Here is a 15,246-nt window from a genome sequence, read left to right as displayed (position 1 = left end):
CATTCTGTAAGCCTGTCCAATAACTTACTCAACCAAACATAATGTAAATATGTTTTATGTGTAAAACCTGAACAGCTTGGATGGTGTAGGGTGGGAAAATGTATTTAATCAACTTTACAGTTAAGATAAAGCTGTTAAATTCAAATGAAACGATATATTTGTGCCATTATTTTTATTTATAAACAAAACACGTTATTGCAGCCGTCGCACCGGCAATATCCTACTACTCTACGGTCGCTCCGCTTTGGTTGGTTGGTCGCATTCGAACCCTATAGGGGCAAACGCTGAGACCGTAGCGGAACAAGCCCTTGGCTACGTCTAAGGAAGAGGGTCCGCTGTGAGTGTAGCAACAGCGAAAACATTTTTGAATTTTAAAACTGGTTAATTACTTTCAATTATAAAATTATGTTTTGAAGTATAATAGACTATAGAGCTATTAACTACCGCTGTGCTGCCTACCCACAAGCGAGAACTTTACATTTTCCGAAAGATTCGCTAGAATTTCGAAGACCATAAACAATATAAAAAATACGATAGGAATGTAAACGTGCGATAAATATATTCTATAAACTTTAAAGACTCACAAGATGTGGTAATAAAAATATAGATTTCTAGGAAAAAATAGATACATTTGAAATTTGGTCAACGATCACCATGAACGTCCTTACAGCAATAGTTCCAGCATCGATTCCCGAGAGAATACAATAAATAAACAAACTAGAACGTAACTGATAAAAATTTTAAAAATATAACTTTGATAGAAGTAAATAAATAAATAAAAATAATATAAAGCTCTGCAATATAAACGAGTTTTTTGTTTTACACAATTTTCACTCGAAAACTTATTTCGACGTGTTAAAACTAAGTCAAATTATATTTTGAGAAGAATTTCCAAACACTGTCTAATTTTTATGAAATATTTTCTAATTTTCAAAATGAGTTTTGTCCTAATTTTGCTACATATATTTAACTATAATTGCCCTATAAATGCAAACTTCAGTGTAAGAAGAATCAGGAATGTAAGTACAATTTGGTCGCGAAAAGTAAAATAAATATAAATATATACAAGTTATAGCTATATAAAGATCAATATAAGAGAGATAGATTTCAAGAGAGACAAGATTTAAGTACAAAAATAAACAGATCAACAAAAACAATAACAAAAATTGCTAATATTTGGCATATAAACATTCGATTTATATGATATCATAAATTAAAATAGCGTGGTAAACATCGACTTAGCTACTATTGCTCGAATGGCACAGATCGTTTAGTAAGTCAGTGTTTATTTTCTTGTTCGATTGATTTACATATATTTTAGATCTCAAATACAGATTCATAATTTTCAAACCTACAATTTATTGTAGTATCGTCATGAGAATATTTTATACCATTAATGATATACTCATAATACCACGTAGCGAAAACAGGGCGTACCCAATACTATGTTTTTAATGCCCTTTTTCACCATTAATACCAAATTTTTAAGTGTCCCCATTGAAAACAAAATTCCTGTTATGTGTTACCATGGGGGTCACTTAAAAATTAGGTATTGATGGTGATTACGGGCATAAGTTTCATAAAAACATATAGAACCCGCTCCTAGCACACTACGTGGTAATATGAACATAACTTTACACGGGTAATGCTCAGAGTGCTAAATATTAACGTGTTTCATCGAGGAACCTTATTCGAACTTAAACGAATTACGTAGAAATCGGTTATATTATAACATTGTAATATCTTCAAAGCCTCATACTTAAAAATAATAATGACAAATGAACGCCACGTACGAGGTGATTTTGGCGACAGTTTAAAAGGCTTATAATAGTATTGCATACTTCACTTTGCAGCCTACAGCTGCATCATTTCGTACATCAAACCTGTAGTGACCAACAACCACGTTTTAAGTCGAATCAAATTATTTACTAGCTTAAAAATAATGTTGCCGCGAATATTCGTAGACATAGGGCTGGTATTACAACCTTGACCTGAAGAACATAGTTAACAATGTCAATATTTCCCCATAAACTGTCAATAAGTGAAAATTATTCTCAAAAAAGTTTCATGGCATAGCGATTGAAATAAGCCCTAAATTAAACAACATAACTTTTATTTATTTGACTATAGATGTTTCTTGTACTTATTGGATTGAAAAAGTCCAACAAATTCTTTTCAACAAAAATTAGACACTATGCAGTGATTCAGTGTCTTCATATGAGGCCAGTTTAATACCTAAAAATGCTATTAAAATGCATCCATTCTTGTATAAATGTTGTTATGTCCAATATTCGCGGCAACATGGCAACACCTTAACACATAAGACAACCACAACAAAAGTATACATTTCACACGATAACATTGTAGAGATAGACTCGGATCTCCGGATAATTAAATAAAATTCGTTTTATCTAACTACAGTACGATTAGGTAACGGTTTTGAGCTATTCGATTGCACATGTTATTCGAAGGAGCTACTTAAAATATTGCTTTGATCTGCCTGTATAATGCTTACGATCTGTATATAAAATCTAAGGAGAAATTAAATTTCTGACAAGAATATACAAAACAAGTCGTAAGCTCCTTCATCATCATCACTTAAAAACATCCACACCTAAATCTATGAACACTAGTTAAAACAAATTCATTTGTTCTAAATTATTCATCATAGGTTTCATACAGCATAACATTGTTTCAAATGTAACTTCAATAAAATTCAACAACTTATATTTGAATCACATTAGACAAGATTAGAGAAAAGGTAATGTAACAAGTTACTTGTAATGAAATGTATGAAAAGTTACAATATTGAAATATAACATTACATTATTTGTCATCAAAGTCATAAAATCGTGATTTTCTTGCGAAAATCATCGAGTCCCCGATTTCTAGGTATTCAATTTAAGTACATATTATTGGGATATTTCACTAATGAAAAAATTACAATCTTTACTTTCTGCGTTATTTCATTAAAAAAACAAGTATCTTTACGTTTGTTTTAACAATTACTTTAATTGAAAACTAGAAACCGGGTTTCTATATTAAATATTCAATAGATCTAATCTAAATTAGATTCTAAATGATCAAATCCTTGGCCAATTACAATATAACTATATACGCGGTCTATATCATAGATATGTGTAGATACCTACAGGAGGAAAAATGTATTTTGTATCTTGTTTTCTTTATATCTCTTTAATTTTAGTATTTATCTTTAAATACAACGTCATAAGTGGAATATATTGATAGCTTACTATCTTTATGAATAGGAATTTATACTTATGTATGACTCACGCTAACAATATTAACCTGTAGGTATTTTCATTCATTTAGTGTCACGGAAAATCGAAGTTATCAAGTTTGAAATGGAATATTTCTATTTGATTGTGCGATAAGTTGAGGTAAGATGGTAAAATATAAGACACGACACACACCGCTCATATAAATTAGATATTGCTCGTACTTACCTTTCTTCTCGATGATAAAGTATAGCTAAATCAATTTGATATCACAATTGCCATGTTTTATGCGTGTGTAAAGAAAAGTTAGCTTAAAAAGCACCCTTTCTTCAATGGTAATTCGAGTTTATACAACACGTTGCTTATTTTCTCAAGCAAGTAAAACTAAATAAATTATTTGGTCATACTAACTTTCACAACACTTCTTAACAACAGAATGTAAAACGGCATTAAAGCTTATGTAAAGCTAAATTAATAGTCATATCGCAAATTTTACAAGCATTAACTATACTGAGCATTACTTGTACGATGACGTCACGAGTGTTGAAAATACGCGTATAATATATTCATATTACAAATTTTACAAGCAACTATACTGACCATAAATATTTGCAAGATGTTGCAAGACGTAACGAGTGTTGAAAGAACGTGTGTAATTGATTCATACCGCAAATTTTACAGGCTTGAAACTATACTGAGCGTAAAGTTGTACGATGACGTCACGGGTGTAAAAAGCACGTGTGTAATTGATTCATACAGTGGAATCCCGATTATCCGGATCAATTAAAACCAGGGGTGTTCCGAATAATCGAAAATCCGGATAATCGATTTCAAAGTAAAATCAAACAAAAATTAACTTTTTACATTAGAAAGGGTTTACAATACATCATTTTAGACCATTGGATGTATCAAATTCTTATAACAATGAACCAAGACGACGTCTGTACCGTGTTACGGTGGCAGCGCCTTGCCGTTTTGATGGGTCCAGACCCTAAATCGGTAATTAGAACCGGGAAGAATGAGTCCGGATAATCGGATATCCGGATAATCGAGATTCTACTGTACTGCTAATTTTACAAGCATAACCAATACTGAGCATCAACAGTTGTGATGCCGTCATGTGTTGAAAGTAGGCAGGCATGAAACTGTACTGAGCATATTAGATGTAAGGTGACGTCACTAGTGTAGTGAGCGTGTGTGGGTGTCCTGGTGTGAGCAGGTGCGGATTCACGGAGGCAGGTTCATCTGCAAGTTCTGGAGGTACACCGAGGTTGAGTTGAGGAGCCCGATGCGCTGCTTCTGTTTTCTCTGCTCCGTCATCTGTGGATGAGGTGGATTTTAGTGGCGTATTCTTTGAACAGCCAACCGGGCGATGTGGAAATTATTGGGAGAGGTCTATGTTCAGCAGTGGACGTCTGTTGATGATGGCTCTTTGACAAAGAAACAATAACACCTCATGGTAAGCTAAATAAGCTTGTGTAACGAGTGGGTTCACCACAATAGTCGTAAGAGGCTGCAGAGTATGTAATCCTGAAATGTAGACTCATTATAAAGTGTGTGGTGGAGAGTATCTAGTCGCAATTGCAAATAGGGGAGGATACTGGTGTATTACGAGTGGGTAGGGGTAGATGGGCGAGGTGATGTAGATCCTGGCTGCGCAGGAGGAGGAGACATAGCTTAAGACACAGTCTCAAGTTGAATTCACGTGTGTTACCTGGTCGCGCTAAGTTAGTTAGAAAGGTCAGCGAATAAAGGCTTTTTGTATTATTACTAGCGATCACCCGCGACTTCGTACGCGCGGAGTTTAACCCCCTTAGGGATTGATATTGCAAAATCCCGTCTTAGTGAGCACCTACGTTCTAAAAGGAAAATTTGAGGTTCGAAGACTCAAATTTTCCTTTGTAGTTTCTGAGATTTCGTGATGAGTGAGTCGGTCAATCAGTGACCTTTCGCATTTAAAGATAGATTATTATACCTGGTCGCGCAGCTCTGTGAGCAGGTGCGTGAGCGTGTGCACCTGGCGCTGGGCGCGCTCGAGCTGCGTCTGCAGGGCAGCTCGAGCCTCGCCNGGTTGACCTCCGCAGTCTGATGACGCCTACCACTGCCTAAGATACGCTCAAAGGCAGCCTCCGTAGAATTTGCTGAGTGGAAAGTCACTTGACTTTGCTATTCTTATTTGGTCAGCGCTAGACAGTCAAGAGTGTTAAGACGCTCAATAAAGCATGGCGTTGCAGGGGCAAGCATCGGCTTGGAGGTGAATGGCAGACGCATCCCTGGAACCGTTGTCAGGTAAAAGGTTGACCTCCGCAAAATGATGACGCCTCGTTTCATCCGTTTTGAATCTCGCCGGGGTCCGAGTTTCTCCGGTATCCGACGCTCTGGGTCCACCTGCTCGTCGTCCGGAAGACACTCGTCCCCTTTGGCGCCAACCACCATCACGTACATGTCGTTCGCGGTCACACACGCGCTCACGCTCGCCCCCAGGTGACTAAAATGGCGGCAAACGGAAGTAAGTCAAATCAATTCCTATTAAATAATTGCGGAAATGACGTCATTTAAGGTATAAAATGGTAAAAAACTACACCGGAAGTAGACGCATCTCTCTCACCAGATGCTGTGCATCGTCACAGGCCGAATAATATTAAAATACACTTTTTTTGCCGCTGTCCAGCAGTGGACATCATTTGACTGAAGCGAAAATACTTTTTTTTATCCTCTCTTGGGAGTTGGACTACATTTTATGCCATTGGATAATATTTTTGAAGTCTGAGTTGTTTGTAGTGGGTATTTCAGGTAGTTACTTTAGGTAGGTACTGAGCCATAAGGAACCTGAAGTTAGGAACATGGACTAGTTATCAACACTACATACTAAATAAAAACCAGGATTTATCAAAAACTTATTTATTTAATCTTATGACTAATCCCCAACTTGAAACAAAATGCAGAAAACTAGTGCACATTTCAAGATTTTTTTTATTTCCCTTTGTTTGGCAATGCCTGATGCCTTAGATTAATAAAACCTCTAAGCCTGATGCCCAAATAGTACAAGCTTTGCTTGCTTAGTTTCAGACTACATGATAATAGGACTATGTCCAAGAATATCTAGAAATTATGATTCCAAACCATTTTAGCATGAAAGTTGCACCACTTGGTCTTGATCAGGGTAAGATGGCAGGGTCAAATTATACTTGGAAACTATGCCTGGTGGCAGAAATCTGCCCCCAAGAAAATGCTTAGCATTATCTAATATCTCTGGTTTTGCACAAAGCTTTGGGGCTGAGAGGGATATGAGCATTGCAGGTTTCAGGGCACGGTCTGATCCTGGTCCTTTTTCAACATCCCATCCACTAGGTATGTCCACACTGAAAAAAAATTTTTTTTTTATAATCTTCATAGAGGCCGGAAATTTCTGAATAATTGCATATTACAAAAGGGTTGAAGGAAGGAAAGGAAGGAAGTGTGTTCTTGTCTCATCTGGAAAGTTATGGGACACTTACCTGCAAACAGGTAAAGCACCATCTATCAAGGCATCTAAAGCTGGCCTTAATTCTTCTCTAACTGGTGGTTTAAAGCTAAAACCAAATAATGCATCTACCAGCAGTTTATATTCGTTCTTCAAATCATTCGGGTGTGGTAGATCATCTACAATTTTAACACCAAACCTTTTACATTGTTCTAGCAAGTTTTCATAAAGTGGTTTAGGTGTATGTTTCGGGTAATATACTGCCACAGAATACCCAAAAAGAACCATGTGTCTAGCAGCCACTAAGCCATCCCCTCCATTATTGCCTGGTCCACATACAATAAGGGCTGAGCCATATCTGTAAATAAAATAAATGCACATCAGAGACTGCCTGATAAAATAGATCAAAATATACTCAAACAAAGACATAAACATATTTAAAAACTAACAAGGAAGGAGGATAGGCCCTCGCTACAGCTGTAGCAACGCTCAAACCAGCCAGTTCCATCAACTGATCAACGCTGAACTTGTATTCATTGAACAACTCTTGATCCAGCGCTGCCGCCTCCGATTGCGATAAGTACTTCATCCTTGCACTGCTGCAGAGTTTCCCGCTGCTTGCCATGACGCCACCAGTCCAGATATTGGCTGCACGCAACTACAAACAAAATGCAAGGATTGGAATTCGACCAAATCATGTTTTAGAACCCCGGCTACTTGGAAATTCAATCATAATACAATGAATATTTTTCAAATAACTTACCAGAAGAGCACCGCTAATAAGTCTCAAGAATAACATTTATTTAAATAAACATGAAAATAGGTAAAAACCTGAAAAAACTGGAAAGTTTTTCAATGTTTTTCTTTGGAAAAAAGGTCAAGTAATTTGACAGGAGTACCACGTTATTTTACCGTTTCAATCGGAAATGTCACTTATCAGTCTACCTAATCACTGAATGCGTAAAACGAAACGCACTTTTGACAAGTTTATCATTTTTGACAGTCTATTAAACGTCAAATATTGCTCATCCATCACAAAAATGGCTGCTCTCAGAGTGTTCAGCCGTAATTTACCGTATTTACGACAACAATTTTCCGCATTATTGGGAAACACGTCACCGTCAGTGAAATTCATATGTGTAGTTGTGATAATAGGGTACATTTTGTCATTTTCTGACGATGTAATAGACGTTCTCAGTGTAACTCCAGGGTATTTGTTGCCACCTTCTTTTCAACTGTGGTCCACTTTCACGTTCTGGTTTCTTGAAATACATTTGTGGGAGGTGGTCATCGATATTGTGACAGTAGGCCTGTGTGGGAAATTGATCGAGCCACTATGGGGTCAAAAAGAGATGATGAAGTTTTTCTTTTTGACGAACGTAGGTGTTGCGTTCCTGACTACGTTCTATTATTTGGTGATTTTCGCTTGCACTGGGCAGGCGTCGTACCTGTTCGATATTCACGTGCACGGGCTGGCCGGATACTTGGCCGCGGTCAGCGTCGCCGTGAAGCAGATTATGCCAGATCACTTGTTGATAAAAACACCCTTAGGTGAGTGTGTTGGCAACAAACTGAGATGAATCTTGATAACTAATGTTTCTATAATCTGTCAGTACCTGGCTATTGTTATAATATTGGTATTGTGTGACTTTTTCAGGTAAACTCACAAACAGATCACTGCCTTTGCTGCTCCTAATCGTGGCAATAATCCTGTGGGCGGTGGGGGCGCTGGAAGGCACCTACCCGTGCATGTGGGGGAGCGGAACCATCCTGTCATGGATGTACCTCAGGTTCTGGCAGAAGCACAGTAGTGGCACCAGGGGAGATATGGCAGAAAACTTTAGTTTTGACAAGTAAGAAACTTTCAAAGTATTACTGTGTCCTCTCGTCATGATTACTGTTGTCTATAAAGTGTTATGATTACTGTATAGTGGAACCAATTTACTTGTGAGTTGGCAAAATGTTATTCTAAAAAATAGAAAAATTATTATCAATTTTATAATGAGTGCGATTTGTAAACAACACTATTTCAATATCTGGTTTTGACTCATAGATAAATTGATTATACTCCACTGTACTTAAATCATATGAATCCATAAGTGAAGATTAAGAAGTAAAATGATGTCATAAAGTGGTAAATGTTAAAATATATTTCAATTGAAAATTGTGTACGTAAACATGTTATCCAGTTTGTTATTCATTAAGATCTTCATGCATACTATGAGTAGAACACACACATAATTGGTCTATAAAATTATGAGGAAATGGCTGTTAATGACACATTTAATTAATAGCAGTGATAACAAAACACTTTAAAACTTACAACACCACTCTTGTAGCAGAGTTTTGAGCTGACACTGTATAGGTCTGTTGTCGACATGACAAGAAGAAGATTAAGAGTAGGCGCACACCGTTGATTTTTCGTCGGCCGATAGTTTAGTCGGGCAGTTGATCAGTATGGGAGTGCGCACACTACACCGATTCGATTTGGCCGTTTCTTCATACAATTTAAAATCTGGCACAACTATCGGCCAACTAAAAATCAACGGTGTGCACCTACTCTAATAGTTGTTGTTGAAAAAAGTCCACAAACAAACATTTACAATTCCAGTTTCTTCCCAACGGTGCTACAACCGGTCGTGCGGGGCATCTTGGGCCCGCCGCACCGCTGCCTCGTGCGGATGGGGCTGTGCACGCAGACGCCGCGGCGAGTGCACCTCGCGCTGAGTCCCCGGGGAGTTAGTATTACCATGCCGGGAGTGGAGCCGCAAGATATGGAGAGGAGAAGGTAATTTTGGAGGTTTAGTGACAGTAAAGTAGGTTGTAAAACCTGTTAAAGTGAAGTGAAGGGAAATAAAGGATTGATTAAAATGATAAATCATGAAAAGTGAACCCACAGTTCGATTTCTAGCTATAGTAATTGACCTAAGGCAATTGATTTTTTCAAGCTGAAGAAGTTTGAAGGTTAAAAAAGTGGTAAATGGAAAGTTACAGAATTTTTAATTTAAATCATCAAGGATACCAAATATCAACATTAACCTATCTTTGATTTACCTTCTTAACAACAACTATGACTATGATTTAATTCTAACGATTCTGTTTACTTACTTTTCAGACAAATTGCACTCAAAGCATTGAGCGAGAGATTGTCGAAGACGTCCGAGCAGACGAGACAAAAGAACTTGTCAACAAAAGTGAATATGGAGACTGTGCGTAAAATGCAGCAGTCGCACGTGATTCCTCAGTTCTCGTCTGAAGCGGCCGCGCAAACGCCGCCAGCGCCCGCGGAAGCGACCCTTGTAGATCTCAGTACTGACCCCGCGGTGCCGGCCAAACAGTCATGATCCACGCAGATACTAACCTAGGATAAGACTATTCACTGAACTAACGATTGTTCGCGCTCGCGTCAGATTACCGCTGTCACATTAGGACGCAGGTGCGTTCAGAATCCGTTTACTACGCAGGTTAGTAGCGTGACACACCATTATGTTTCAAGCAGTCTTCGCCAGACTGTCATGTTATGAATATCATCTTATTTGTTTGCAGTATAGCTTGTCTTTTGGCGCGTAATAAAGTTATTCGCGACATTGTTTTCCCGCGCCGCTACACCGCGAAAGCTGTTTTAATATGCAGTCCAGTCACGCGACTAAGTGCGAGTGCCGCGCTTAAAGTCGCGCGCCTGCACCTAATGTGAAAGCGCTTTAAACAACTGACAATTCCTAAAGTTGAGATTTTGTCACAGTGGTTTTACTTGAAATGCCACAAAAAAACCACTGTTACAAAATAGTCGCAGAAGCCACTGCGATTCATCCGAATTCTAAACGAATACAGATAATGATGCTGCCCGAACTGCTAAGGCTGTGTTTAGTAGTATTTGAAGGTCCAAGTCGAACCACAGTCGATCTTTTTGTGTTGATTATGGTATACTTGATGGGAAATCAGACGTTACCGTTGAACAGCAAAAATAATTCTTATTGAGCAAGGAATAAGTCCAATGCCAAGGTCAATATGTTACTAATGATTGCCGTTGAGTTTACCTTTTATGCTCAGTAAAATGATTTGATGTGTACTTTTTTGTCATTGCCACACACCAACTTCTGTGGGTGTGATGGCAGAAATGGATAAAGCTCATTTACTGTATTACACACATACATAATATTAAGTGGAGCCTGAGTGTCGGGCTTCGTCGTTAAAATTTGAAATTTCCAATTGGTTAAGTTATAAATATCCCCAAAGAAACTGTTTGTCCAAATAATTTGTAGTATTTTTTCTTTCTCTTCGTATTTTTTTGTAATATTATTTATGTTCACACTGTACAGCAGCATTTCTTCAGACACTGAATTTATACGACTAGTATTTTGTTTTATATTGTAATGTTATGTAAGTATGGTTCATGTTTGTGTGGTGTCAAAAAGCGAAATATTTTTTGCAGATTTTAATGCATTTGTTAATGGTGTCAAGATGGGAGAATGGATGGAGTGAGACATTGTAAATATTATTGATATTGATTAGTGATATTAAAAATACCCAATTACTTATTACAGATTATCTTCTTATTTTTTATAAAATGGAACCTTCAGTTTCGTTGCTTTTATTATATTCTTTCCTAAACATGGTTTTATGAACAAAGGGCACAAGTTAATTGTAAATAAAATGCTAAATATTTACATTTATAATTTTTATTGCACAACTATGAAAAAGTGTACAAAATGAGGATTTTGTATGGATGTCTAAAATGACATTACCAACATTTTATCATAAGACAATAAAATTAACTAGTTTGTATTAACTAGGATGTTCATTATGACAATATTCAATTAATAGTATTATTTATATATTTCGAGAAGTAAATAAAGTTATATACAAGGAAGATATAGTGGAAGTTCAACCGGGAAATTATATTTCAAGAGGTAGGTATAAAAATAATTATATGAATAGCTTAGCCAAGTTCACATGACAATAGCAGATATACAGGGTGTCCCGTAATGTAACGTCAAGCCGGAACTGGGTGTTGAGGCAAGTTATGCTGGTTATCAGAAAAATATAAAAAAAAATCTATGTGGCATATTTTCAAAATAATGGGCATTTAAAAAAAATCAAAAATTTCTACTCCAGGTGACGGTCTTTTTACTCGTGTTGCCACAAATCTTCACTTTTTCCAAATTTTTTTTTTGTTATGTAACCCTGAATAATGCTTCTCTAAATTGTTATCAAAATTACAAAACCAGCTGCTCCAGCTTGGATAAAAAAAATACATTATTCCCAAAAAAAATTTCAAAATAAAAATTTTGTCTAGTTTAAACTGACTGTACTGAAAAAAAAAAGTACTACGCAAGTGTGGCATGTGACGTCATAATTTGGCGCATTTAGTAAGGATTCCAAAATGGTATAACACTTGGTAAATTCTTGCTGTAATTGTCGACAATTTTTGGTTTTTTGGAAATAATCCCGTTTTTAACTTTATCTACCTTGGTTAAAAATTATTATTCTAATGTGCCCAAAATTCAAGTTTCTGTGACTGACTACCGTACAGTCAGTCACAGAAACTTTTGTCACCATGACAGTAATTAGTAGTTGACATACTGTGACAAAAGTCACCCGTGCGTGCGCGCCGTTACTACCTGCTCTGCCTGCACTTGTACTTGGTAACAGGGATAATAAGGATATGAAGTTTCGGTTATGGATACGGTTACGGATATTAGAATAATATTATACCGGTTTCGGTTACGGTCACGGATATGAAATCATTTCAGATTATCCGAAAGTTTCGGATAATTTCGGTTACGGAATTATTAGAATTTCAAAAATGTAGGTATAATTCAAATAGCAAGATGCTGCGTGACCCACATAGCTACTTTATGTACCAACTAAGAGAACACCTATGTATGATAAAGGTTAAACAGGCTGGCATATTAGATGGTGCCAGGGAATGCCAGACAAGTTGGTAACAAATATTAAGATTTAAGGTACAATTCCAAGACGGGCCGCAGACCGCAAACTGCAAAACTCTATGAAATCGGCAGCGCGACATTGCTGCTGCGGCGTGTATACTGCAGATTTCATAGAGTTTTGCAGTTTGGAATAATTTTACCCTTAGACTCTGCCTTTATCCGAAACTATCCGTAACTTTTGAATCAGTTTCGGTTACGGTTATGGATATTTTTTTATTTCGGATATCCGATAGTTTCGGTTACGGTTACGGATATCCATAACATCCCTGCTTGGTAAGATGGCCCTCTCCGTCCCGCTCATACCTTTTAAAATGGCTTCTCCACCTCATTTAGGCCAGAAACTTGAATTTTGGGCACATTAGAATAATAATTTTTAACCAAGGTAGATAAAGTTAAAAACGGGATTATTTCCAAAAAACCAAAAATTGTCGTCAATTACAGCAAGAATTTACCAAGTGTTATACCATTTTGGAATCCTTACTAAATGCGCCAAATTATGACGTCACTTGCCACACTCGCGTAGTACAATTTTTTTTCAGTACAGTCAGTTTAAACTAGGCAAAATTTTTATTTTGAAAATTTTTTTGGGAATAATGTATTTTTTTCATCCAAGTTGGAGCAGCTGGTTTTGTAATTTTGATAACAATTTAGAGAAGCATTATTCAGGGTTACATAACAAAAAAAAAATTTGGAAAAGTGAAGATTTGTGGCAACACGAGTAAAAAGACCGTCACCTGGAGTAAAAATTTTTGTTTTTTTTAAATGCCCATTATTTTGAAAATATGCCACATAGTTTTTTTTTTATATTTTTCTGATAACCAGCATAACTTGCCTCAACACCCAGTTCCGGCTTGACGTTACATTACGGGACACCCTGTATAAAGACAAATTGCCATAGGGCAACATTTGTTAAGGAAGTAGAAACTTAATACAAATTCCAGACATCACTTTCATATTGATAGTTATTATGCAGATCCTTTGAGCCATTATTACATCAAAATCAACCTATCTAAAGAATAGACATGTGTAGAATACATAGTAATTCCAATGAAGTCGTAAATATTCTTAGCACTTTGTTTGGTAATTTGCAGTGCAACAAAAATATTCTGATGCAAGACAATGTCAAGAACATATCAAATATGTTTTACCATGTACATTGACTTGATGGTGTCAAATCTAGCAACTAAAAACATTACTTGTTGGCTATATCATCACAAGCCTTTATTCTATGGATAGATTGAAAAACAATTCCTTTCTGCAATTAATTGAACATATTCAATCAGGATACATTATTCTATTTACTTAGGAATATAATTTAATAGGGACATTAACAACATACTATTTACAAGTTCGAATCATTTTCTCACCAAACATTTCTAGTCTTGCTTTATTAAGTTGACTCAGTAAAGTCACACAGCACAACACAGAATACACTCAACCATTCACTTAAGTAACTTAACTTTGTATAGGTGTACCAGAATCTCATGGCAAATAGGGAAAATAAACTTTGTTGAGAGCAATACTGGGGAAATTGGAATAAAGGATCTTGATACTGTTGAATTTTTTACTTTTATTACTGAACATGAAGTACGAATATACATTTTTAGGTAGGTATGTGTATGAAGAATGTTGTTAGACATCAGGTTTTTAACATAGGAAAATGTCTTGGAAATTAAATAAATCGTATATTACTTTAAGTAACTAATTTTATTATGCATCATACTTTTAACTTATCACTTCATTCAGAACTAGAAAACGATTCTAAGAACTCCACTTGCATTTCTTGTTCTTCAATAGACAGATGATCAAGATAAAGAGGTACTGTTAATAAATTGCTCTTCCAGCATTTCAATGGAGAAGTCCCTGATGTTAAAAACACGATATTTCTCTGAATGGGATTAAAATATATACCAAAACTAATAAGACGGTGAAGTTTTTTTTTTAAATCGATCAAGAAATGTCTGAGAAATAAATTATTTATATTACCTACATATTTTCGCGTGGAACTGAAACATAGGCGGTGCCGTTCTTTTTGTATATGACCAGGTCTGGGATATTTTAAAAAAAGGTTACAAAATTTTACTAAGAAAGAATCTTGAGTGACCCTAGCGAAAAATTTAAAACTGCTAGATTTAAAAAATGAACCTGTCAATAGCACTGGCTGGATCAGGGGTGATTTACTGTTTGTACTCCGAATGACTGTCGTAAATACACCGATCAAAATGGCGTGAATAGTTATGCGCAACTTTAGGGCCCTGTAACTTATTTATTTGTAGAGATATTTTCATGATTTTTTCACAATTATTATTAGTTTTACTTATATTTATTTCAAGTTTATTTAAAAGAAAAAAATTGGAAACTTCTCCATTATTCAATCTTGCTTTGAATAAAACTTTTTCAATTTTCTTTACATGGTCATAACATCTGCACCAATTTGTGAGATATACCTGAAAACCCCGATAAAGCAGCTATTAAGTAAGAATAATATAAAAAAACACAACCCTCCTTCTGACGCAGTTGGGTAATAAACTAAATGTATCAAAACATTTCAGTCCAACTTACTGTCAACTCGACGACGCGCTTTAGAATCAAA

General features: G+C 36.2%; 2 protein-coding genes and 1 long non-coding RNA gene across 3 annotated transcripts; 1 reads left to right on the top strand and 2 right to left on the bottom strand.

Moving 5' to 3' along the window:
• Nucleotides 1-402: 402 nt before the first annotated feature.
• LOC114354718 (uncharacterized) lies at nucleotides 403-5,301 on the bottom strand. The gene is made up of 2 exons (XR_003656046.1): nucleotides 5,215-5,301; nucleotides 403-4,559 (listed from the first exon to the last, which is right to left on the bottom strand). It is a non-coding gene; the product is annotated as an uncharacterized LOC114354718 (long non-coding RNA).
• Nucleotides 5,302-6,157: 856 nt separating this feature from the next.
• Nucleotides 6,158-7,501, bottom strand: Naxe (NAD(P)HX epimerase). The gene is made up of 4 exons (XM_028307251.1): nucleotides 7,466-7,501; nucleotides 7,152-7,360; nucleotides 6,737-7,060; nucleotides 6,158-6,601 (listed from the first exon to the last, which is right to left on the bottom strand). The coding sequence occupies exons 1-4, from the start codon at nucleotides 7,499-7,501 to the stop codon at nucleotides 6,367-6,369; spliced, it is 804 nt and encodes a 267-aa protein (XP_028163052.1). The 3' UTR covers nucleotides 6,158-6,366.
• Nucleotides 7,502-7,712: 211 nt separating this feature from the next.
• LOC114354708 (transmembrane protein 115) lies at nucleotides 7,713-11,245 on the top strand. Its single transcript, XM_028307223.1, has 4 exons — nucleotides 7,713-8,253; nucleotides 8,360-8,555; nucleotides 9,314-9,490; nucleotides 9,818-11,245. The coding sequence occupies exons 1-4, from the start codon at nucleotides 7,743-7,745 to the stop codon at nucleotides 10,044-10,046; spliced, it is 1,113 nt and encodes a 370-aa protein (XP_028163024.1). The 5' UTR covers nucleotides 7,713-7,742; the 3' UTR covers nucleotides 10,047-11,245.
• Nucleotides 11,246-15,246: the final 4,001 nt, after the last annotated feature.

Source organism: Ostrinia furnacalis, unplaced genomic scaffold (assembly GCF_004193835.3).
Source record: "Ostrinia furnacalis isolate ACB-3 unplaced genomic scaffold, ASM419383v2 OfSCF2147, whole genome shotgun sequence".
Classification (NCBI taxonomy): Eukaryota; Metazoa; Arthropoda; class Insecta; order Lepidoptera; family Crambidae; genus Ostrinia; species Ostrinia furnacalis.
The sequence above is the reverse complement of the archived record's forward strand: the minus strand, read 5'-3'. Positions and strand labels throughout refer to the sequence as shown.